The sequence below is a fragment of the Chlamydomonas reinhardtii genome, chromosome 2 (assembly GCF_000002595.2).
Source record: "Chlamydomonas reinhardtii strain CC-503 cw92 mt+ chromosome 2, whole genome shotgun sequence".
Taxonomy (NCBI): domain Eukaryota; kingdom Viridiplantae; phylum Chlorophyta; class Chlorophyceae; order Chlamydomonadales; family Chlamydomonadaceae; genus Chlamydomonas; species Chlamydomonas reinhardtii.
In genome coordinates this window covers 7,209,092-7,228,752 of record NC_057005.1, presented here as the reverse complement: position 1 = coordinate 7,228,752, position 19,661 = coordinate 7,209,092, and the positions used below count along the sequence as shown (strand labels likewise).

The following is a 19,661-nucleotide window of genomic DNA, read 5'->3' as shown; positions in this document are numbered from 1 at the left end:
GGCTCAAGTCCGTCGACGAGGGGATACCGCTTCGGCGGCCGATAGCCCCCATACACCCCGCTAACCAACCCCAAGTGGTCACAAACGCAAAGGGCGAAGGCGGTCCCAGCACTGGATGGTGGCCGCTCCGTGCGGGTGGGGCGCGGCGTCTGGACGAGGGGAGGCGGGTTGAAGCCCCCGGTTGACCCCGAGACCAGGAGAAGATCAAAGGCCGCGGACATGTATTACATTAGTCGATTTGGGCCTGTAATGGAACTGCACTTGCGCGCGGATGGCGCGACTACTTGAGCCAGCATCGGGGATTAGGGGCCTACAGACACTGCGAACGCTTCACGACCAAGTGCTTGACCGCAGCCCGACGGTGTCATCCTACATGTGCACGAAACTCGGCTAATTCTTGCTCACCATGGTGAAGCTAGCCAACCCAACTTCATGCATTCGGCCCCCAGACCAAACGCTGCATTGCACCACGGCATACGTGCCAGGGCTGTGGGAGCAGTTCATACCCCGTAACGTCAGGTCGTCAGGGAGTAGGCAAGGTACCTCCAAAACAGCATAGCCACAACTTTCAACGGCATGTATCAGTAAGGTAATCACGTGCAATGCGCTAGTCAAGCGCACTTAACATGTTCAGCTTTGGTTGCCCAGGGGGAACATTTGAGGTTCCCGAGACCGCAACACGTGCTGGCGGGCCGAACTGGGGCCGCACATAAACCCTGTTAAAGGCAGCGGATTGCCTTCGGCGCACCCTTTCCAACCAAATCCTACGAAGCTAGGACTATGTACAGGAGACCTAGTCTATTTGCAGCCGGCTGCGGCTGCCTATAATGCTAAGGGGCGCTTGCCTATGGAAGCACCGGTCTTTATCAGTGCAACCAAGCCACTAGAACTTCTTGCAGGCGATGATGGCCGTGCTGTACTCCTTGCCGAACGAGTACACCTCCTTCATCTGGAAGCACCACTGGGTGGTCTGGGGGGGGGGGGGGACACATGCGCACGGCAAGGGCAGCAGAGGGGTTAACTACCATAGCTGCGTCAGGCATGGTAGCCGCAGCACGAAGGGACTCAGTCATAACCCAAGTGCGCTGCATAGGTACGAGCTGACCAAGCTGCCACACCTTGTAGTAGTAGCCCTGGCAGGCGTCGTTGTCGGCGCACAGCTCCTCGCAGTGAGCCTGGTTCTCCGCTTGTGACTTGGTGGGGTTCAGCTTGACTGGCGTGTTGGGCAGGAACACGCCCCACAGAGCGATGCCCTCCTTGCAGCGGAAGACGGGGCCTGCACACCAAACGGTGCGTGTTCAGGGGGTGAGGTCCAGTCAAGAGGGCCCACGGTGCTGGTGCAGCGAAATGCACAGAAGCTCTATGTGCCGAGAGAGGAGAGAGGGGCTAGATGGGTGCTCACCAGCAGGGGGAGGGGGAGAGCTCTCCTCGAACGGGGGCGGATTGAGCTCCTCGATAGTGGGCGGGGGCGGGGAGATCGCCGTGTCGGGGCGGGGAGGAGGGGGACTGGCCACGGGAGGAACGGGGGGCGGGGGCGGAAAAGGAGACGGGGGAGGAGGAGGCGGGCTCGCTGCAAGGAAAATTCAGAAGGGATGGGGTGGAGACAGGTCAGCATTCCATTAATGGTTGGTGAAGTGAGGTGCGCTCGACAGAGGCAGGCCCGCACAGCGACCAGCGCGGCAGTGCGTAGTCGTCCCGCGCGAAGCAGTAGGCTACATCCAAGGTCATTGCCGACACTCAAATCACTCACGGCAGGCGCTCATGGTGTAAACCGCGATGTAGCCGTCCGCGCCGCACGGGGTGCCCTCGTCACAAGGCAGGTCGCACAGGAGGTTGTCGACTTTCTCCTGAAGAAGCGCGCACAGCCCAATGAGCATGGTGAGAGTGCGCGCCGGATTCCAGCACAATCCCCCTCTGGTGTAGCGGTTCTCCCAAACGGGCGACCATGCCCACAGTTCCGCCCACTACCGCACATGTCGCACACGCCCTACCGCGGGTGGGCTGTAAAGCGCCAGGCACTCGGTGCCGTTGGTAATGCCGAACAGGTCGGCAGAGCCGCCGTTGGCGTTGAGCACCTGGCAGGCGGCCACCGAGGTGGTAGTGCTGCGAATGTGGCAGAGACGCGGCACAGGCAGGGGGCGGAAGACAGGGCGTTTAGCGCTGGGTTGTGCGGCGTGGCGTTCAGGAATGCTAGCACCTGTGCAGGCAAGGCGGAACAGCCGAACAGGTCAGGGCACAACGACCGCAACTGGGCATGCACGCACGCACACCCACTTGAGCTCGTCACTGTCCAGGTCAGCGGCCACGTAGCAGCCATCGTAGCAGTAGTCAAAGGTGAGAGGCGGCGGCGGCGGCGGCGCCTCCTCGGGTGCGCAGGGCGCGCCCAAGTACTGGCACAGGCCCATGCTGAAGACTGAGGCCTTGTTAATGGCGCCGCAAATGGCGGGCTGGGCGCCATCAGGCACGCAGTCCAGGGGGCAGGTGTCGGGCGCCCAGCCTTGGACCATCTCGTTGCCGCCGAAGCAGTCGGTCACGTCAACAATGGCAAAGTAGGTGAGGTTGGCCTCCAGCGCGGCAGTGTAGCAAGTCAGCAGCGGCATGGGCGAGCCGTCAGTGGTGCCCACCAGGAACACCGGCAGCGGGTCCGTCTGCGCGTCGGGCGCGTCAAAGCAGCCCTCATAGCACACGCTGTCCTCATCTGTGCAGATTCGAGGGGGTGGGCAAGTTCAGGGTTTGGGGATGGGGCTCACGCAACGGAGGGCAGGTGATGGGCTTGGGCAGCGCGTGCTCAGTGGCAAAGCTACAAGCCACCAACGTGGCGAAGTGCAAGCGACTGGCAGACCAAGAGACTGGCCACTTCTGCCAGCAATCAGCTGTAAATGACGCTGGTATTATGGAGACGCACCCGTCTGCAGGAGCTGGCGCGTCTTCGTCCGCCACTTCGCGTGCGTCGCAGTTGCAGTCGCGTCGTCCTGTTGGACAGAACATGCACACGAGTGTAACGACTATTCGTGCATACGCATCGTCCAATGAGAGCCACACCGCACAAAAGAAGGTTTCGCCGCAAGCGCTCCTCAGCTTGAACGTTTTGCGAATGGTGTTGGCCGACAGCCAACGACAACTTACGAAGGCAGGCCTTCCCAACGCACCTTGTATTGGTCAATTTTTAGCCCCGCAAGTGCTGAGGCATAGCCCACCGCTCCAAGCAAGAGCCCCAGACAAACGAGTGCTCTCGGCGCCATGGCTCAAGAAACGACTACGCCTCGGGAGACAATTATTTACAAAATGCTATGTGGATGTCAGCAAGGTATGTGAAAGAGCACGTTAATACAGAGCTGGTGGCTCGACTCGCAAAGGAAATGAATGTTGGGCCTAGGCGCGTTGTCACAAATACCAAGCAAATTGGCTTGGATGTTCACAAACGTCAATTGCAGCGTATACGAATGGGATGCGCTACAAGCCGGGCAAGCCGCAGCGGCAGCGTTGTTTGGATCCTGTTTTTGAAGACAGACGCGTTTGCTTCATCGTGTGACGTAACCCGTTTCTGTTGTCACATTATCCCGTCTTATGCTGTATGTAAGCATTTTACCTTCGGGCGATGGAAGCCTAGCGCTGTGCTAGGTAAGTCGGGGCGCTTGCACGTCCGTGGGCGAACGCCGAGAAACGCGCAACTGCAGTCAACACGCGCGGCATGTTGGACCACGCTGAGTGGGCTTTTTGATAATGGGCGCTCAATATGCACTTGTGATAGCCTTGTGAGGCTTGGTGTTACGGAGGAGGAAGCTGGTACGTAGGCATTCGCGCAGTTGGGCCAGACCAGGCACTGTTGCTAGTACGCCGGCGGAGCTGCGCTCAGACTTCATCCATTTGCTCTTCGCACATCGAGCGCGCATAGGCGCCTGGGTGCGCCCCAAAGAGAGCCTCACTAATCATCTTCACATGCTGGCTATCCGTCCATATACGGTACGTCCCCTGCACGGACGTGCCGTGAGGTGCTGCCCAGTCTCGTCTATCTTCCACCCATCACCAAAGCACGCCCTGCGACTGGCCGACTGTACAGTATCACGCACTACACGTGCCTATCCTGTGTAACGCCGCGTAGCCCCATGCGACCACAGCTGCTCTGCGTCATCATTACTTAGGGGATGGCGTAAGTGCTGCCGGCGTTTACGGACCTCCCGGCACCCTGCTTGGCAGCCTTAGTGGCTTGCTGCTTGAACATGGTCTTCATCTGTGTGCACGTGCACGAACATGCAGGAATGGGGAGGGGCAGCGGTCAACACTGGATTCGAGCAATCAAGCAGAGGCCGTGGTATCCCCGGATACACAGTTACAGCAGCCGTGCGTGGCCCCTGAATCCCGCCGCTGTATCCATCGTAGCCCCCCTTGGTTTCTTTGGGACTGGAATAAACTTTCCCCCCTCCCATCCCCCCGCGCTCTCTGTGACACACGTACCTCCTTCTTGGCACTGCGCTGCGACCGCCGCGCCTCCTTCACCGCCGCCTTGCGCGCCTTGCGCTCGTCCGCGCTCTCGCCCTTGCGCCGCATCAGCATCGCCGGGTCCAGAACACTGCCACCTGCACAGCCGAGGCGTTGAAGAGGATACCAGCACCATTTCGAATATTTGTTCCTGTGCTCCGTGTCCTCAGGTAGTCAGGTTCCGCAAGCACAGTCGTGCACCTTCCCAGCGCATCCGGTATTCTCCCCGGACCAACCGAACAACCCACCCCGCACCCGGCCCCACCTGGCACGCCGTCCTCGCCCTCGCTGTCGCTGTCACCCTCCTCGTCCTCTTCCTCCTCCTCTGCCTGCCGCGCAGTCGCCTCCTCGCCCTCCTCGCCCTCCTCCGGAATGGTCGCGCCCACCACACCGCCGCCTCCCCGCATGGCCACGGGCATGCCGGTCTTGGCGGACAGGCGGATGAGGCCGCCGCCGCGGCCGCCGGTGCGCCGCTGCGGCTCCACGATCTTGGCGGGGTGGTTCTCCAGGTTGGACGTCAGCGACAGAATGGACTCGCAGTCCCAGCGCTCCGCCTCCTGTGCAACGCATTGGCAACGGGCAACGGAACTCAGAGGGCGCGGCGCGCAAAGCAGCTGTGAGGCAGGGGCACCGAAGCAAGCGCACCGCACGGGAATGAAGCATTTGAAAAGCCGCAATGCAGCCAGCCCGCCAACCCGGCCGCCCCGGCCCACAGTGTCCGCCCACGCCGCACCTGCACCACCACCACGCTGCGGCTCTCGAACGTCATGGCCTCTGCCGCCGTGTCGCCGTCGCCCTTGGAGCCCGCCGCCGCCGCCTTGGCCTCCAGCACCGCCAGCCGGGCGCGGGTGGCGGCCAGCGCCTCGGCGTCGGGCGTCGCGGCCTGGACAGCCACGTCGTCGTTGCCCTATGTGCAGGAGGGGGTGGGGAGTGGAGGGGGCGGCAAGGATGAGCTGTGAAGAATGACCATAGGGTGGAAGGACGCAAGTAGCGGACTGCAATAGATTCGGCAGTCGGATGAAGGAGGGAGTCGAGGTTGCACGCGGTCTGGGTTTGGCGGTACTTTAGCATCACCTGCGCCCCGCCCTAGCTGGCAGGCACTGTTGTGCTGCCCATTAGTGCGCCACAGCCCCGCCCTCGAGCAATGGTCCCGTCCTCCCGCATCCTCACCCACATAACCGCACAACCACACAGCCGCGGGCCCCGCCATGTCTCCAACCTCTCCCACACACACCTGCAGCGGCTTGAGCCCCTCCGCCTCCAGAGCCTCCGCCGCCCGGTGCTCCGTCAGGAACTCATCCAACACGTCAGCAAAGTCGGACAGCTCGCAGCCGCCCGCCGCCACCTGCGCCGCACGCGCCGCCGCGCCACCGCCGCCGCCCGCCGCCACGCGCTCGCGCGCCGCCGCCTTCTCCGCCCGCCGCTGCGCCTTGAGCGCGGCGCGCTCCGCATCCTCCTCGATTTCGGAGTCTGCTGAGTCATGCTCGTCATCATCATCATCATCGGCGTCGGCGTACCGCTCGTGCTCCAGGTCGCCGATCTCCTCGTCGTCGTACTCAACCGCCAGCCGCTCAAACTGCGCATCCAGCGCCTCAAAGCCCTGGCGCCAAGGGTTGTCATTTCAGGGATCGAGGGTCCGTAGATAAGAGAGATGTCGTAGCGAGGTTGGAGGATAGGAAGGAGGGGATTCGCCGCTTGCACAGCTTCCCGCCCAACCGTCGAGACGCACAAACGTGGAAGCACGTGGCACGCCACACCCTACCGCCTGCAAAAGCCCAAGACCAGACAGCTAGCGCCTCCTTACCTCCTTGCGGTCCCGCCGCTCCGGGCGCCAGAAGCTTGACACGACCGAGCCGCCCACCATCGTGCCCGCCCGCGCCGCCGCCACCGCAGCCTTCAGAGCCGCCGACGGTCGCTCCGGCCGCTCGCCATCAGCAGGTGCAGCCGTGCCGAGCGCTCCCGCTGGCCCTGCTTCTACCGCCGCTGCCGCCTCCACCTGCCGCCGGTGCCGCGCGCGCCACTCGTCCACGTCCTCCTCCTCCTCCTCCGGCTCCTCGCTCTCGCCGCCGCCCTCCTCGTCCTCCTCCTCCTCCTCCTCGTCCTCCTCGGCCTTGCCTGCCGTCTTGCCTGCCGCCTTGCCTGCTGCTCCTGCCGCTGCCGCCTCCTCGCCCTCCTCCGCGGCCCCGCCCGCCACGAAGGCGTCTAGCCAGTCGGCCCACTCGTCTCCCTCCACCACCTCATTCAGCTCCGGGTCGTTGCCGTTCTCCATGGCCAGCAGGCTCGCCTCCAGCTCCTCCAGGTCCTGAGGGGTGGTGTGTGTGTGTGTGTTTGTGTGTGTGTGTGTGTGTGTGTGTGTGTGTGTGTGTGTGTGTGTGGTTGTGTGTGTGAAGGGGCCGACACTCTCCTCGTCCGTGTGCGCGTGTGTATGTGCAATCGCTTCAGAGCAGCAGCCGAAGGGTTTGTCAGGCATCCAACACAATAGCGAGCAGCCGTACATACCGAGTACCGCAGCGCTACCTGCCACTCGCTGACCCCACTCCCGACTTGATGCCCATCCACCCCGCCCGCTTACCTGAATGAGTCGCCCGCGCTTGCCGCGGACCTCCGTGGGCCGGACCAGCGCGCTGACCGCAGGCAGTGCCGCCGCCGCCGCCGCCTCATCGAATCCCTTGTGGACCACCGTGAGCCTGCAGCGGGGGTGTGTGAACACACGAGCTCGCCAGGATATCGCGCCAGCGCCCCAGCTCTCTGAAGCCGCATGCCTCCACGCTTGCGTCCGCCCGGCCCCTACAAGATGTCAACTCCCCAGCACTGCTACATCTCCCCTCTTGGGGTCAGGCACATGACGTCAACATACCCTTGCGCACATATCACACGCACACATACCTGCGCGCATCCACTACCTTGACGTCCTCCCTGGGCGCCACCAGCTGCTTTGCCGACACATACACACTGGGGCCCAGGCCAGACCCGTCCGTGCGCGCGCTAGTCGCCACACTGCGCGCGTAGGCACTTCGCGCATACGAGCTGCGCGGCCCAGCCACGCTGCGCCCAGCCACACTGCGCGCGCGTGCAGCTGCGCCGCCCCGTGCCGACGGCGCGGCGGAAGCGGGACCGCGAGTCCGCGCGCGGTCGCTGCTGGGGCCAGGACCGGCGGCGCCGGCGCCGCTCCGATCGCCGGCGCTGGTGCTAGGGCCGGCTGCAGCTGCGGCTGCTGCCGCAGCCGCGGCCGCCTCGGCAGCTGCAAGCACTGCTGCGTCCAGCTTCTTTGCCGCGCCCTTGCCCTTGCCGTCCACCTCCTCCTCGGGGGGCCCGTCGTAGATGGTGAAATCCTCCTCCTCGCCTTCGGCACCCTCCTCACCCTCCCAATCCTCGTCAAAGCCCTCCAGCTCCTGCTCCTCAGGGATGGTCTCCACGCCGCCCTGCGTACGACGGCGGCGACCCGCACCACGATTGATCTACTGCTTCTTGACCACTGCCTCAGAGAGCCGTTCCTCCCGCATCAAACCCGCTTACATCCCGCGATGCACGTGGCCACGCTCCCGCCGCGCGCCCCATCCACCCCCCTCCGCCTATTCCGCCCATTCCGCCCGTTCCGTCCCCGCTCACCCGCGCCGCCAGCTGCCTCCCCTTGCCCAGGTCCCGCATGTGGCGCAGGTAGTCGTAACCGTCATCCGGGAAGCCCAGCGCTATCAGCTCGCGCCGCCGCTCCTCCGTCATCTCCTCCCCGTCGTCATAGCCGTCATCATAGCAGCCCTCAAAATAGGCGGCGTCCTCGTCATCCAGGGCGCCCCTGTAATTCGGTAGTGTGGTTGGGAAGGGAGAGGTGGGGAAGGGGGAAGGGCAGGAGGTAAGAGGGGCGTGGTACGCCGGTGGAGAGGACGGGAGGCGGAGGATGTTGCGCAGGAGTGGACACGTGCGCGCAGACACGGATGCTGTAGCCTCTGCGCTCTGGCAATCTTCATTATTGTTGTGAGGGTCAATTTCCATGGCCTTGCCAGGAAGCTCACGACCGCTGGCCAGTCAGCAGCCTCCGAGGGAGGCGGCAGCAGCGCGCCGGTGTCGCGCGGGCGTGTTTCCCCCTTGCCCCGTGGCACCCCCGACCCCGCGTCGCCTCACTTCTTCTGTCCCTGCTCGGAGCCCTCCTCATCAGCGTCGTCATCGTCGTAATAGTCGTCATAATAATCGTCCGCCGGCTCGTCTTGGCCCCCAGCCGCGCCGCGATGCCCGCCAGCGGGCGCCAGCGTGCGCAGGCCGCCGTCGGGGTCGCCGTCCTCGGCATCGTCGCGATAGACAAGGCTAAATGTAGTGGCCTTTTTCTTGTCTATGAACGCTTTAGTCTTGCGCCCCATAATGCCTGCTCCTCGCTGCTTTTGCTCCTGCGCTCAGTCGGCGGCGAGCGCAAATGAATCGCTGGCAAGTTAAATCGCTGTAATAGTATGTCAAGATAGCTGTCCACGTTTTGGACTGGCTGCTGGCGCACCAAACTGATGTGAGGAAGTTTTCTAGACGGCGGTGCCCTAGTTGCCGCAGCGGTTAATCCTAGAAAGAGCAGAACAAGAAAGCACAAGCGTCAGCAAGTCACAATTCAAGCGCTAACATAGGCGAGGTCCGATGCTAATGCAGTGGGGCTGACTGTGACTTGCCCGTTGCCGCGATGGCTTTGAGTTCAGCGACAATAATACATCTCTTCATAAAAACTTCTTAATTCTATTAGCATTAGCGCCAGCACAGATGGCGACAGAAGTGCGGTTGGGTCCGAGAACGCCCTGCATCGTCTCAGCAGTGCGGACGCCTCTCGGGGCGTTCCAAGGAGCTCTATCGTCGTATACCGCTCCGGAGCTGGGCAGCATAGCGATCCGAGGTGCGCGGGAGAGGCGCGAAACCCCGGAACCCCGGAACCGGGCTTGCGACATCACCAGAGTGCGCCATGGGTTGGCCGCGGAACCCCTAGGCGGCCCGCGCTGCACCCACAGACGCAGAGCTAGCTCGAGCGCGGGAATGAGGGTTGCCGCGCTGGCGCCAACGGCAGCGGCCCCCGCCTTCGAGCCACAACCCATACCGACAGGCACAGAGCCTGGCACCACTTCGTGCTACCCACCCACCTGCTGCTATGGCACGGTGTTCCGAGTTCCTGTCCCAGCCCCAATCCCGCTCCAGTCTGGCCCGCCCTGTTCTTGTCGCACGCCTGCAACACCCTTTTCGCGCTCCCATTCACGGGATGTGCGAACACCCCCAACCCCAACCCACCCACACCGCACACATACACACACACCTCATGTGCACAGGCGCCCTGGAGCGCGCCGGCGTGCGGCCCGAGGACGTGGACGAGGTGCTGCTGGGCAATGTCATATCAGCCAACCTGGGGCAGGTGGGTGGGCGGGCGGGTGGGTGCCTGGGTGGGCAGGTGAGCGCAGCGGCCGCAGCAAGGCACGGAGGCAGCCACAGTGATGGCCTGACGGGGAAGCTCCAGCGCACGCACGGCGCCTGACAAGTCTCACAAGGACAGGAGCGAACTGGGATTCTTGGGGTCCCTGTGGCTACTCCGCCAGGCCTTAACTCACACGCTCAGGCCGCTGCATTCTCCAGCCTGTCGTCGTCCCAATCCTGCACTCCGACCCGCTTACCCCTCCTTCCCTCCCCTCGCACTCCCTGGCCCCAGGCCCCCGCCACGCAGGCCTCTCTGGGCGCTGGCCTGCCTCCCTCCACGCCCTGCACGCTGGTCAACAAGGTGTGCTCCAGCGGGCTCAAGGCCGTGATGCTGGCGGCCACAGCCATCATGGCGGGTGAGGCGGCGCGGCCGCGACCACGGTTCGGGTTGTAACCTGCATGTGTAGTGTTATGCCGCCTGGGTACATATGGCGGAGCGGGTGCTCGCATGTGCTTCGCCGCGCGTTGCTGAGCTTGTCTGGCGCGGTGTCCGGTGCGCCGCTGCTGCCGCTGTCATGTGTGCAGGCACGGCGGACGTGGTGGTGGCGGGCGGCTTCGAAAGCATGAGCAACGCGCCGCACTACATGCCGGCGGCGCGCCGCGGGCTGCGACTAGGTGCGTCCTGGCCAGCTGTGGCGGCTGCAGCTGCTGGAACGTGTCCACAACCTGCTGTGCGGTTAGCGCAGTCAATGAGCTTGTCTGTGCCACTGTGAGTCGATTAGTGTCGTCCCAAGTCTCCCAACCGACAGAGCTCTACTCACTCGCCCACGTCCCGCTACCACAGGCGACGGCGCCGTAGTGGACGGGCTGGTGAAGGACGGACTATGGGTGAGTGCGTTGGAGGTGATGTGAAAGGGGTGAGGGCGTGGGGTGAGGGCGTGGGATGAGGGAGGATGCTTCGCGGGGTGGCTCCGGCACGATTGACACGCTGCCGAACTAGGACTCGAGTTGACTGCGCCGGTGCCTGGGCACACACACGCATCGCGTCTCCTCCCCTGTCGTGTTGCCGCGCCCCGCTGCCAGGACCCCTACTCCAACATCCACATGGGCAGCTGCGCGGAGCTGTGTGCGGACCGGTACGCCATCAGCCGCCAGATGCAGGTGCGGGGCGTGTGTGCCGGGGCGTGTGGGGCAGGTGCAGGTGCGGGCGTTGGGGCGCGCGTGAGGCGCGCAGCACAGGCGTGTGGGCGTGGGGCGTGAGTTTGGAGGGGACTGGCTTTCAGGCATTGGCACTGTACTGACTGGAGCAGAGTGCCACGGGTATGCTCGCCTAGTTTACCCACCCAGCCCACCCGCGCCTGCTGCTGCTGCTGCCACGCCCGCAGGACGAGCACGCCCTGCAGAGCCACCAGCGGGCAGTCGCAGCCGCAGCCGCCGGACACACGCTAGCTGAAATTGTGCCCGTGCCGCGGCCTGGCACCATCGCAATGGGCGCTGGAGCCCGGGCGCCCTCCCCCATCTCCTCTGCAGCACCAGCCAACATTGGCACGCCCGGCGGCGCCGCCTCTCCCACTGCGTCCACATCATCAACAGGTTCAGGGGGAGCAGCGGCGGCGGCAGGAGGGACGCCGCCGTCTCTGGCGGGTACGGTGGCGGCAGCGATGGCGGCAGCAGCAGCTGCGGCGGCAGGGCCAAGCGCCAGCGGGTGAGTGGTGCGCGGTGGCACAGCCCACACCACCCAGCGGAACGTGTCGGCATAACGTAGAATGCATGCCTCTCATGCAAGCACATCCAGCCTTCCCGCTTCTAGCCTATAAAAACACCCTGCCTAACCCATGATGACGACTTCATACCCCAACCAAACACCGAATCCGCAGTGCTAATCAGTTCATCTGGGAGGATGAGGGCCTGGCCAAGATGGACCCGGCCCGGCTGCCCGGCCTCAAGCCCTACTTCCGCCGCGACGGCGGCGGCAGTGTCACCGCCGGCAACTCCTCGCCCATGACAGACGGCGCGGCGGCGCTGGTGGTGGCGAGCTATGACGCGGTGCAGGTGGGGGTGGGGGGGGGCAGAGCGGACGGCGTGTGCGTCCTTGGCGGCGGCTTTGGGAGGTGCGAGTGGGCCGAGCTCGCATCAAGGTCATGGCGCGCATCGCGCTGACAGGGTTGTGTGTAAGGCCACGCCTTGGGATGCTACGTCGCGCTGCCCATCTTCTGCCGTGCAGCGCCTGGGTCTGCCGCTGCTGGCGGTGGTTCGCGGCTTTGCGGACGCGCAGCAGTCGCCCGAGTGGTTCACCACCGCGCCCGCCGCCGTGGTGCCGCGGGCGCTGCGGCGGGCGGGTGTGGAGGCGGCCGAGGTGGGTGCAGCCGGGTCGCTAACAGGGCCACCAGCAAGACAACTCGCAGACTGCACCCTTTTGCAGTCGCCGCTCGGGCAGACACCATAGAGCGCCCGGTCGCGCCAGTCCCTTGCCGCTTTGCCAACCGCCATCTTTACAACGCACGCCTCCCAACCTTCACTCCACGCCACGCCACGCCATTCCGTGACCCTGCAGGTGGACTACTGGGAGGTCAACGAGGCGTTCAGTGTGGTGGACGTCGCCAACCGCCAACTGCTGGGCCTGCCTGCGGACAGGTGCGTGTCGTGTGCGTGTCAGCGTACGGCGTTGCTACTCCGTTTCACGTAGTGTGTCGCAGGAGGTTGTCACTTGTCAGGGACGCCAGAGAAGTGTACGCCAGCGCTTGTCACAGTCCTGACTGATCCCCTTGCCGCCTCGGCGCAGCCTCCATTCCACCATGTGCGCTCTGTGTGTTCTGACATGCCGTACCTTCACACACTACGGACACGCACACGCACAGGGTCAACGCGCACGGCGGCAGTGTGGCGCTGGGGCACCCCATCGGCGCCAGCGGCGCGCGCATCCTGGTCACGCTGCTCAACGTGCTGCGGGCGCGCGGCGGCCGTCTGGGCTGCGCCGCCATCTGCAATGGCGGCGGCGGCGCGTCCGGGGTGGTGGTGGAGCTGGTGGACCGGGGGCGGGCGGCTGTGGCGCCCCGGAGGCAGTCACAGCTGTGACCGCCTCAAGGCGTGCAGCTGTGGTTAGATGGTCGGTGCTGGGGCAGGCGTGTACGGTCGTGATCGGCCCGCGCCATTGGTAAGTACGATACTGGCAGCTTGGTAGCGGAGGGCAGCGGTTTGGAAGGAGGTTGATGCAGTAACCGTCATCAGATTGGTGGTGGCAGTAGCATCAGGGGCTCCCCTGGATACCGTTGCATGCTGTGTGCAGGGGAGGCACTGAAGGCTGAGAGACAGCGCGGCATGTGTCGGGGGGGCGGTGTAAATACCAGCCCAAACTACGGTAAACCAAACCAACTGAAAGGAGAGGGCGGACATCTTGGCGAGGATAGAACCGCGCTACGTGTTCGCATTTCTCTGCACTGTAAATCTTTAATTACTAATCACGCACGCGGAGGCGGCAGCGAGGATCGTCGACTCGTAGATGCAGACGTCATTGCAGTCCTCTCACGGCTGTCAGGGAGACTAGGATTCTAGGAAACTAGGCAGCGGGTAACAGACAGAAGAGGAGGCAAGGCGCTAGGCAGGCAGGCTGATGGGGAAACGACAAAGGCTCCGTGGAAGCTGTGCGCCACCCCGCAAGCCAACGACTCCACACTACCTCACGGCCCTCACTCTAGCAGTCCAGGTTTTCCAGCTCCTCAGGTAGTGTCGCATATCGCCCCCTGGCGTGGGTGGGTGCGAAGGGGGGTAGCTTTATCCAATTAACTAAGCCAAGACCCCGCTAGCCCAGAGAGCCCTCTTTCAGTCTCTGTGTTGATGTCCACTGCGACCTGACTCTGAATCTGACTCTAAACCTGACTGTCCTCTAAGCACGCGCACATCTACCTGCCTTGCCGCCACAGCCGCGGAGGGGAGGTAGGTGTGGCGTTCACCCTTGTCCTCCCCTGCTTGTCCTGGACGGCTGGACCCCCTTGAGCCTTGTTCTTCTTGGGGGTTACCGGTAGTCTATTCCATTCCCAGAACCAGAACCAGAGGGGGTGGTCCGCTGTATCGATGTAGTCCGTACCTCCCCTTGTCCGTACTGCACACCGCCCAGTCGAGTTGCTTGCCCACAGGGTGCAGGTTGCTTGCTTACAGGGCGCAGTAACCGCCGCTTGGGCGGCGCGTGGCGTGGTACGTGTACCCCGCAAGCCCTGGCCACTGCAGCCCGTATACCTCACTAATCAGCCGTCGACGAAAGTAGAGAACGCCGACACGGAAACCGCTAAACCGCAGCAGGCCCGTTGGTCGCACGACGAGTCCTGAGCTAGGAGTTAGGACGCTCTCATGCACGTTCGTAGTGCCTAACATCGCAGATTGACGGCGCTATCACTTCTCCTTCATACTAAATCATCTGCAGTCACACGCAATTACTCGCAGCTGGCTGAACGTAAGTCACGTTTATTTCGCCCAACAGCTTCAGGAAGCGGTAGGCGGCACACAAGTTGGGGGTAGCTGACCACATACAATGTCTTGGTTACGACCGGCTTCTTCATAAAACATTTGCTGCGGACGTGGTGAGAGGGTGCGAACTCGCTCCAGGTTTCCACGCAGCCTCCACTCAAGGACTACGTGGCTGCTGGTAGCACCTGTCCTATGACTGCAATGAGCCAAGGACATAATATGTTCGAGGGCGAGGCGTCACCAGCGGGGGCGCAGAATGCATTTTTGTCAGAGCGGCTGGTGCAAATTCAGGTGCGCCGACTGTGGGGCTTTGTATGTAACTATTGCATTCAGAGAGAATGCCAGCCTGCCAGCTTCGCGGGCTTCTGGCGGCATCGGGCTGCACTTCGCACTCGCTGTTTACGCTGTACTCGCTGCACTCGCTGTTTACGCTGCACTTTCTCTTCGCGCAGGCTGTGTACCACGCCCAGCTGAAGATGTCCCAGGATTTGTCACAGCGCCTGGACACCATGGCGTCGCAGGTAAGAGCTGGGTTACGCGGGTGCATGGTTGTCAGAGGGGTCATCTTCACCGCGAACGCCTTTTTCCTGTTGGCGTAGGCCGTCACAATGCAAGGCGTTCTGGTGCAAGCCCTGGAGAAACTCGGCTCGGGCAAGCGGCAGCGCGTCGACTCGCCGCGGCAGCGACAGTCGCCGTTCACGGTACAGCTTGGTACTGCGCCAAGCCTGACCGGTTGCACGACGGCGACCGTCGATGCCAAGCTGCTGCCCGACCTGCCGTCATCCACCTCGTCGCTTCACGTTGGCGCCTGCCAGCAGCTCACCGCAACCTCCAGCGGCTCCTTGAGCTGGGGTGCACCCTGCGCTGCCGCCACAACCGATTCCGGCAGCGATGGCGGCTGCGGCGCCGGCGCGGCCAGCAACGCGGCGCCCACCACGGTCGCCAGCATGGGGCTCCACTGCTATTCGCCACCGAACCAGATCCAATCGCAGCAGCCGCAGCTAGACCGGCAACAGCCGCGGCCGCAGCCGCACCAGCAGCGGCCGCAGCAGCAGCAGGCGGCAGCGCCCTGCGGTAGCTGGACCGGCATGTGCGCCGCCCCGCCGGTGGAGCGGCAGCTCAGCTCGGCTACGTTTTATGGCGGTGCAGCGGTGGATAGCCGCGCCGCGGTGATGGGGGCCCTGCATTCCACGCCAGCCCTACCCGCGGCACCCGCCGCCGGCAGCTGCTCTCCTGCCACCAGCCCCTGCAGCCCGCAAATGCCAGCGTCACGGTGCAACTCGGGCTGCACCTCCGATGGCACCAAGGCCCCCAGCCCTTTAAAGCCCTTGCAGACGCAGCAGACACCGGTGCCCCACGGACTTTGCGCATACAGCAGTGGCAACGCTGAGTTTTCTCCGCTGGCGCCGCGTGCTCCAACCATGTCGGGTCTGCTGCCCCTGCCTATGCTGCGCCCGCTGTCTGCGGCGGCGGCGGCGGGAGCCCTGGGGCCGTCAGGCGGCAGCGGCGGCGCGTTCAAGGCCTACCCGGCAGGCACCTGCAGTGGCAGCATGGGCGGCATTCCTACCGTCACCAACCTCACCGCCGCCCGCAACCGCAACGACCCGCCCAAGCGCAAGGCAGACGCGCCGCTTGCGGAGCCGGAGCCGCCCGCTGCTGCGCTGGTGCCGCTGCCACAGCTGCTGGCGCTCCACCGACAGCCATCGATGCAGCAGGCGGCATTGTCACCGGTGGCGGCCGCGGCCGCCACTGGGGATGATGGCTCCTCGTCATTGGCGCTCAGCCTTGCCACTGCGGCCACAGCCGAGATGCAGCGGCAGCTGGAGGAGACGCAGCAGGAGAACGAGCGCCTGATGCGGCAGCAGGAGCTGCACCAGCAGCAGCTGCAGGTCCTGCGGGAGCAGCAGCGCCAGCGCAACGCGGCCGCAACGGCGCAGACGCAGCGCAACAGCAGCCACGGCGGTCTGAAGCAGGGCGCCAAGAAGGATGCACGCAGCAGCACCAGCAGTGCTGCCAGCACGAGCAAGGGCGGCAAGGGCCGGGCGGCGCCCGGAGCGCAACGGCAGCAGCAGCAGCAGGGCGTGGGCCCGCGCGGGACCATCACCGCCATGCACCACCCCGCCACCTTCAGCCCTGCTTACTTCTCGAACCCGCATGTGCTGATGCAGCTGCAAACCCAGCAACAGCAGCAGAGCGCCTTTGCCGGCAGTGCGGCGCCACGGATGGCGGACGCAGCGTGCCACCAGGGCCGTAGCGCCAACAATTGGGAGCCACCGCCGGTCGCCGGCGCAGCCGTGACTGTGGCCTCGCCGCTTTCTCGGTTTGCTTCCGGCGAGCTCAACCGCACCTCAAGCTTGGGCCTGGTCATGGCCCCTGCCGTCAGCCGTGTTGTGCCTGCACCATCTGCCGTCCCAGTCGCGGCCTTCGCCACCACTTCGCCATCGAACATGATGCCGGGTGCCGCGCCACCGGTTGCAGCGCCGGCGGCCGATGTGCCGGGCGCCGCCGCCTCGCTCGTTGCCACCGGCGGCATGCAGGGCACGGCGGTAGCGGCGGCTGTTCCCTCGCTCACCCCGGCGGCCGCCGCGGAGCTACAGCAGAGCACCGCCGCCGCCTCGCTGCGCCACCTGCAGCAGCTGCAGCAGCAGATCGCGGAGCTGCAGCAGCAGATTGCGCAGCAGGCGGCGGCACACGTGCAGCAGCAGGCGCTGCAGCAGCAACCCCAGCCATTGCAGTACGCAGCCACACAGGCACTACTGCCGCAGTACGTCCCTGCACAGGCGCAGTACGTGTCGGCCCAGCCGCAGCCGCTACAGCAGCAGCTGATGCAGCCGCTTCAACAGCAGCAGCAGCAACCGCAGCCGCTGGCCCAGCAGCAGACTCAGCAGCAGGTCCCCAATGGGGGCTGGGGCCACTGCTTTGTGATGGACGAGGCCGTGGAGGCGGACGCGGCGGCGGAGGTGCTGGGGCTTGGCCTGTTCATGGACGTCTAGGCGATGCGGTGGGCACCGCCTAGACAGACCCTCACAGCCAGTGCCGATGGCCGCCACGCGTGTGGGCTAGCCGGTTATGTTGGAGCAGCAGAGAATGTGGTTGGGCACTGGCATGCACAAGGTATGGTCATGGCTACCAGCACGGAAGTAAGAGAGGGTAACCCTTTCAATCAAGCATCTCAGCTGCATCGGCCTCTGGAAGAGCGCGGGATGTCCTTGGGGCGCCATGCAGGTTTCTGGACACGAGTTGCGTTTGTTGACACAGCCCACTTGTGGGCTTTTTGGCGATCTTTACTACGCAGTGGCCAGCGGTGGCGCAGGTGCAACGACTTGTGCACGGGGAACACGTGCGGGAAGTCTGGTGTGACAGCAAGGTACACGTAGGCCGCCTTGGCCACCGAATTTGAATGCTGCATCATGGCTCTGACATGCATCTTGAGCCGGAGCCTGGGAGTTGACTAGCGACTTAAAGCGCCCGGGCCGAGCAGGAGTTTCCGCGCCGTGGTGTAGTCGCGAAGGTCTTTGCGCGCCTTTCTGGGCAAGCGACGGCCTCGAAGGGTGCCCAACAGATGGCACAGCCGGCACTTTCTACGTTGCTCGTGCTGCTGTAGCGACGTCGTGCCGTGCACCAGAATGCAGGTGGACTTAAGTACATGCCTGCGTGTGTTCCTGTTGTCCAGTCCTGTTGATTAGGGCCATGTCATGCAGGGCAGGCCTCGCGTCGTAACCACTTAGGAGAATGCCCTTGCGAAGTGCAAACGTTTATTGCATTATATGTGTGCGGTTGTGCTTTCCTGCTACCCTGTATCATATTTTTGCGGAGCGGGGCATTATGTACGAGCCTCCGCTAGGCGAGCCGGGTCACTGCCAATGTACTGCTTTTGGGTGGACACTGACTGGCACCGCGGACCAAATAGGTCGCACAGGCCAGACCTACACTAGCATTCGTGGGATGGTTTATCACGTCGGCCGCACCGTGCTCGGTCCTTCGTACGCTCGCAGGTTGCGTGAGGGCGAGAGATGCAGCAAGTGCGCGTGAGGGCCGGGAGTGGATCTGAGGTGACATTGCAACGCTTTCATCTTGGGACGCAAGCTCACGTGGTGCGAAGTTCGTCTCAAGGCTACATGTGACTTCTGCTGTGCGTGGGCAATGGGGGTGTAGCAAGCCAAGCACGGTTATCCTCCTGCTAGTTTGAGCAGGCCCGCGCAGGAGGCGAAAACAAAACAGGGTGGGGGGCGCGTAGTGCACTTGTTACTGAAGATTGTGTGGACTCGTTTTCGGGGACGATAAGCATGCTCATGATCCTAGCAAGCCTATCCTCCTGCTTGTTTGAACAGGCCCGCGCAGGAGGCGATAACAAAACATTGAAGTTTGGAAAGGGTCATTGTTAAATCAACGCTCTGAGACAACGTAAGGTGGCGAGGCATTGAGCAGGAGCTTGGCTCCAGGACGATCCCACAAGCGAGGCCATGGATTGACACGAACAAGAGCCTGCTCAAAATCACATATCAATATTTGGGTACTGCTGGTACGTACGGACAAGCTCACGGCGCATACTGCTTCCAGCCGGCGCTCGTCGCGTGCGCGTTGGGATTTGGCAGCAGCGCCTGCGGGGCGGTGGTTCATTCATAGCAATTCAGAGCTTGGTTTGCCGCGATGGAACTGCGTTCGTGACTCCCATGGTGGTGCGGGGGGTAAATTCGCTTAATCTCGTTGTTGTTGTTGTGTACGGTATGCGTGGTGGCATGTACGTACAGCGTACAGCCTGCGCAGTCCATGCCTGCTCTGCGCGTGGGCGGGAATATGCATTGAATTTGCTCGCGTGTGGCAGCGGGACGTCAGGACGACGTCTGCTGTATGTATGAGGCCGCACTGTGTGGGGGGCGGAATCAAGGCATGCAAACGTGTTGGCGCTAGCTGTTTGCGCCTGTTGTGTGGACCATCCCATAACGTTGGGCCGTATCGAGGTGTCATGCGTTCGATGGTGATGGGCGCGGGCTGTTGAGTGCAGATGGCGCCGACACCCGCCCCTTCAACCGCCACACCGGGCGTAGGGTGGTTGCCTTACGGTAGAAGTGCAGCCTGTGTGCGAGTTCGTTTTTGCCAGAAAACATAGCATACTGGCGCAAACCGCGGCTGCTACGTATTAGTATGTGTTAATGCCTATTGCATGTAAATAGGTGGCAGGGAAAATTCGGGCGGAGCGAGAAGTGCCTTCGCACGTCCATGGACAATTGACTTTCGCGAGGTTGCCCGAAAAGCAAGCCATGGCTTTGCGCAGTATGACTTCTGTACGTCGTAAATGTGCTACAAAGACACAGCAGACGGCGAGCCGTCATAAAGAGCCTGTCACCGTT

General features: G+C 63.5%; 4 protein-coding genes across 4 annotated transcripts; 2 read left to right on the top strand and 2 right to left on the bottom strand.

The window, feature by feature from the left end:
• Window positions 1–212: 212 nt before the first annotated feature.
• On the bottom strand, window positions 213–3,554 carry CHLRE_02g145950v5 (uncharacterized protein). Its single transcript, XM_043060310.1, has 8 exons — window positions 3,150–3,554; window positions 2,906–2,972; window positions 2,275–2,698; window positions 1,992–2,103; window positions 1,751–1,847; window positions 1,403–1,570; window positions 1,119–1,276; window positions 213–970 (listed from the first exon to the last, which is right to left on the bottom strand). Exons 1-8 carry the CDS (start codon window positions 3,240–3,242, stop codon window positions 884–886), a joined length of 1,206 nt encoding a protein of 401 aa, XP_042927721.1. The 5' UTR covers window positions 3,243–3,554; the 3' UTR covers window positions 213–883.
• Window positions 3,555–3,710: 156 nt separating this feature from the next.
• On the bottom strand, window positions 3,711–9,064 carry CHLRE_02g146000v5 (uncharacterized protein). The gene is made up of 10 exons (XM_043060311.1): window positions 8,599–9,064; window positions 8,089–8,272; window positions 7,366–7,901; window positions 7,052–7,166; window positions 6,284–6,781; window positions 5,714–6,079; window positions 5,213–5,386; window positions 4,745–5,036; window positions 4,456–4,577; window positions 3,711–4,231 (listed from the first exon to the last, which is right to left on the bottom strand). Exons 1-10 carry the CDS (start codon window positions 8,829–8,831, stop codon window positions 4,139–4,141), a joined length of 2,613 nt encoding a protein of 870 aa, XP_042927720.1. The 5' UTR covers window positions 8,832–9,064; the 3' UTR covers window positions 3,711–4,138.
• A 100-nt stretch (window positions 9,065–9,164) lies between these two features.
• Window positions 9,165–13,304, top strand: CHLRE_02g146050v5 (uncharacterized protein). Its single transcript, XM_043060312.1, has 11 exons — window positions 9,165–9,343; window positions 9,768–9,850; window positions 10,142–10,265; window positions 10,435–10,524; window positions 10,694–10,737; window positions 10,933–11,010; window positions 11,235–11,554; window positions 11,727–11,901; window positions 12,074–12,205; window positions 12,404–12,483; window positions 12,708–13,304. Exons 1-11 carry the CDS (start codon window positions 9,214–9,216, stop codon window positions 12,922–12,924), a joined length of 1,473 nt encoding a protein of 490 aa, XP_042927719.1. The 5' UTR covers window positions 9,165–9,213; the 3' UTR covers window positions 12,925–13,304.
• Window positions 13,305–13,974: 670 nt separating this feature from the next.
• On the top strand, window positions 13,975–19,650 carry CHLRE_02g146100v5 (uncharacterized protein). Its single transcript, XM_043060313.1, has 3 exons — window positions 13,975–14,601; window positions 14,763–14,831; window positions 14,910–19,650. Exons 1-3 carry the CDS (start codon window positions 14,512–14,514, stop codon window positions 17,301–17,303), a joined length of 2,553 nt encoding a protein of 850 aa, XP_042927718.1. The 5' UTR covers window positions 13,975–14,511; the 3' UTR covers window positions 17,304–19,650.
• The last annotated feature ends 11 nt before the right edge of the window (window positions 19,651–19,661 follow it).

Coding starts and splice junctions, on each gene's coding strand:
- CHLRE_02g146100v5 (XM_043060313.1), top strand. CDS start 14,512: ATGAGCCAAGGACATAATATGTTCGAGGGCGAGGCGTCACCAGCGGGG. Junction 14,602..14,762: donor AGCGGCTGGTGCAAATTCAG/GTGCGCCGACTG, acceptor CTCTTCGCGCAG/GCTGTGTACCACGCCCAGCT. Junction 14,832..14,909: donor TGGACACCATGGCGTCGCAG/GTAAGAGCTGGG, acceptor CTGTTGGCGTAG/GCCGTCACAATGCAAGGCGT.
- CHLRE_02g146050v5 (XM_043060312.1), top strand. CDS start 9,214: ATGGCGACAGAAGTGCGGTTGGGTCCGAGAACGCCCTGCATCGTCTCA. Junction 9,851..10,141: donor TATCAGCCAACCTGGGGCAG/GTGGGTGGGCGG, acceptor CCCTGGCCCCAG/GCCCCCGCCACGCAGGCCTC. Junction 11,011..11,234: donor CCATCAGCCGCCAGATGCAG/GTGCGGGGCGTG, acceptor CCACGCCCGCAG/GACGAGCACGCCCTGCAGAG.
- CHLRE_02g146000v5 (XM_043060311.1), bottom strand. CDS start 8,831: ATGGGGCGCAAGACTAAAGCGTTCATAGACAAGAAAAAGGCCACTACA. Junction 6,782..7,051: donor AGCGCGGGCGACTCATTCAG/GTAAGCGGGCGG, acceptor ACCACCCCTCAG/GACCTGGAGGAGCTGGAGGC. Junction 4,578..4,744: donor GGGCGAGGACGGCGTGCCAG/GTGGGGCCGGGT, acceptor TCGGCTGTGCAG/GTGGCAGTGTTCTGGACCCG.
- CHLRE_02g145950v5 (XM_043060310.1), bottom strand. CDS start 3,242: ATGGCGCCGAGAGCACTCGTTTGTCTGGGGCTCTTGCTTGGAGCGGTG. Junction 2,699..2,905: donor GCGCCAGCTCCTGCAGACGG/GTGCGTCTCCAT, acceptor GAATCTGCACAG/ATGAGGACAGCGTGTGCTAT. Junction 1,277..1,402: donor CTCTCCCCCTCCCCCTGCTG/GTGAGCACCCAT, acceptor TTTGGTGTGCAG/GCCCCGTCTTCCGCTGCAAG.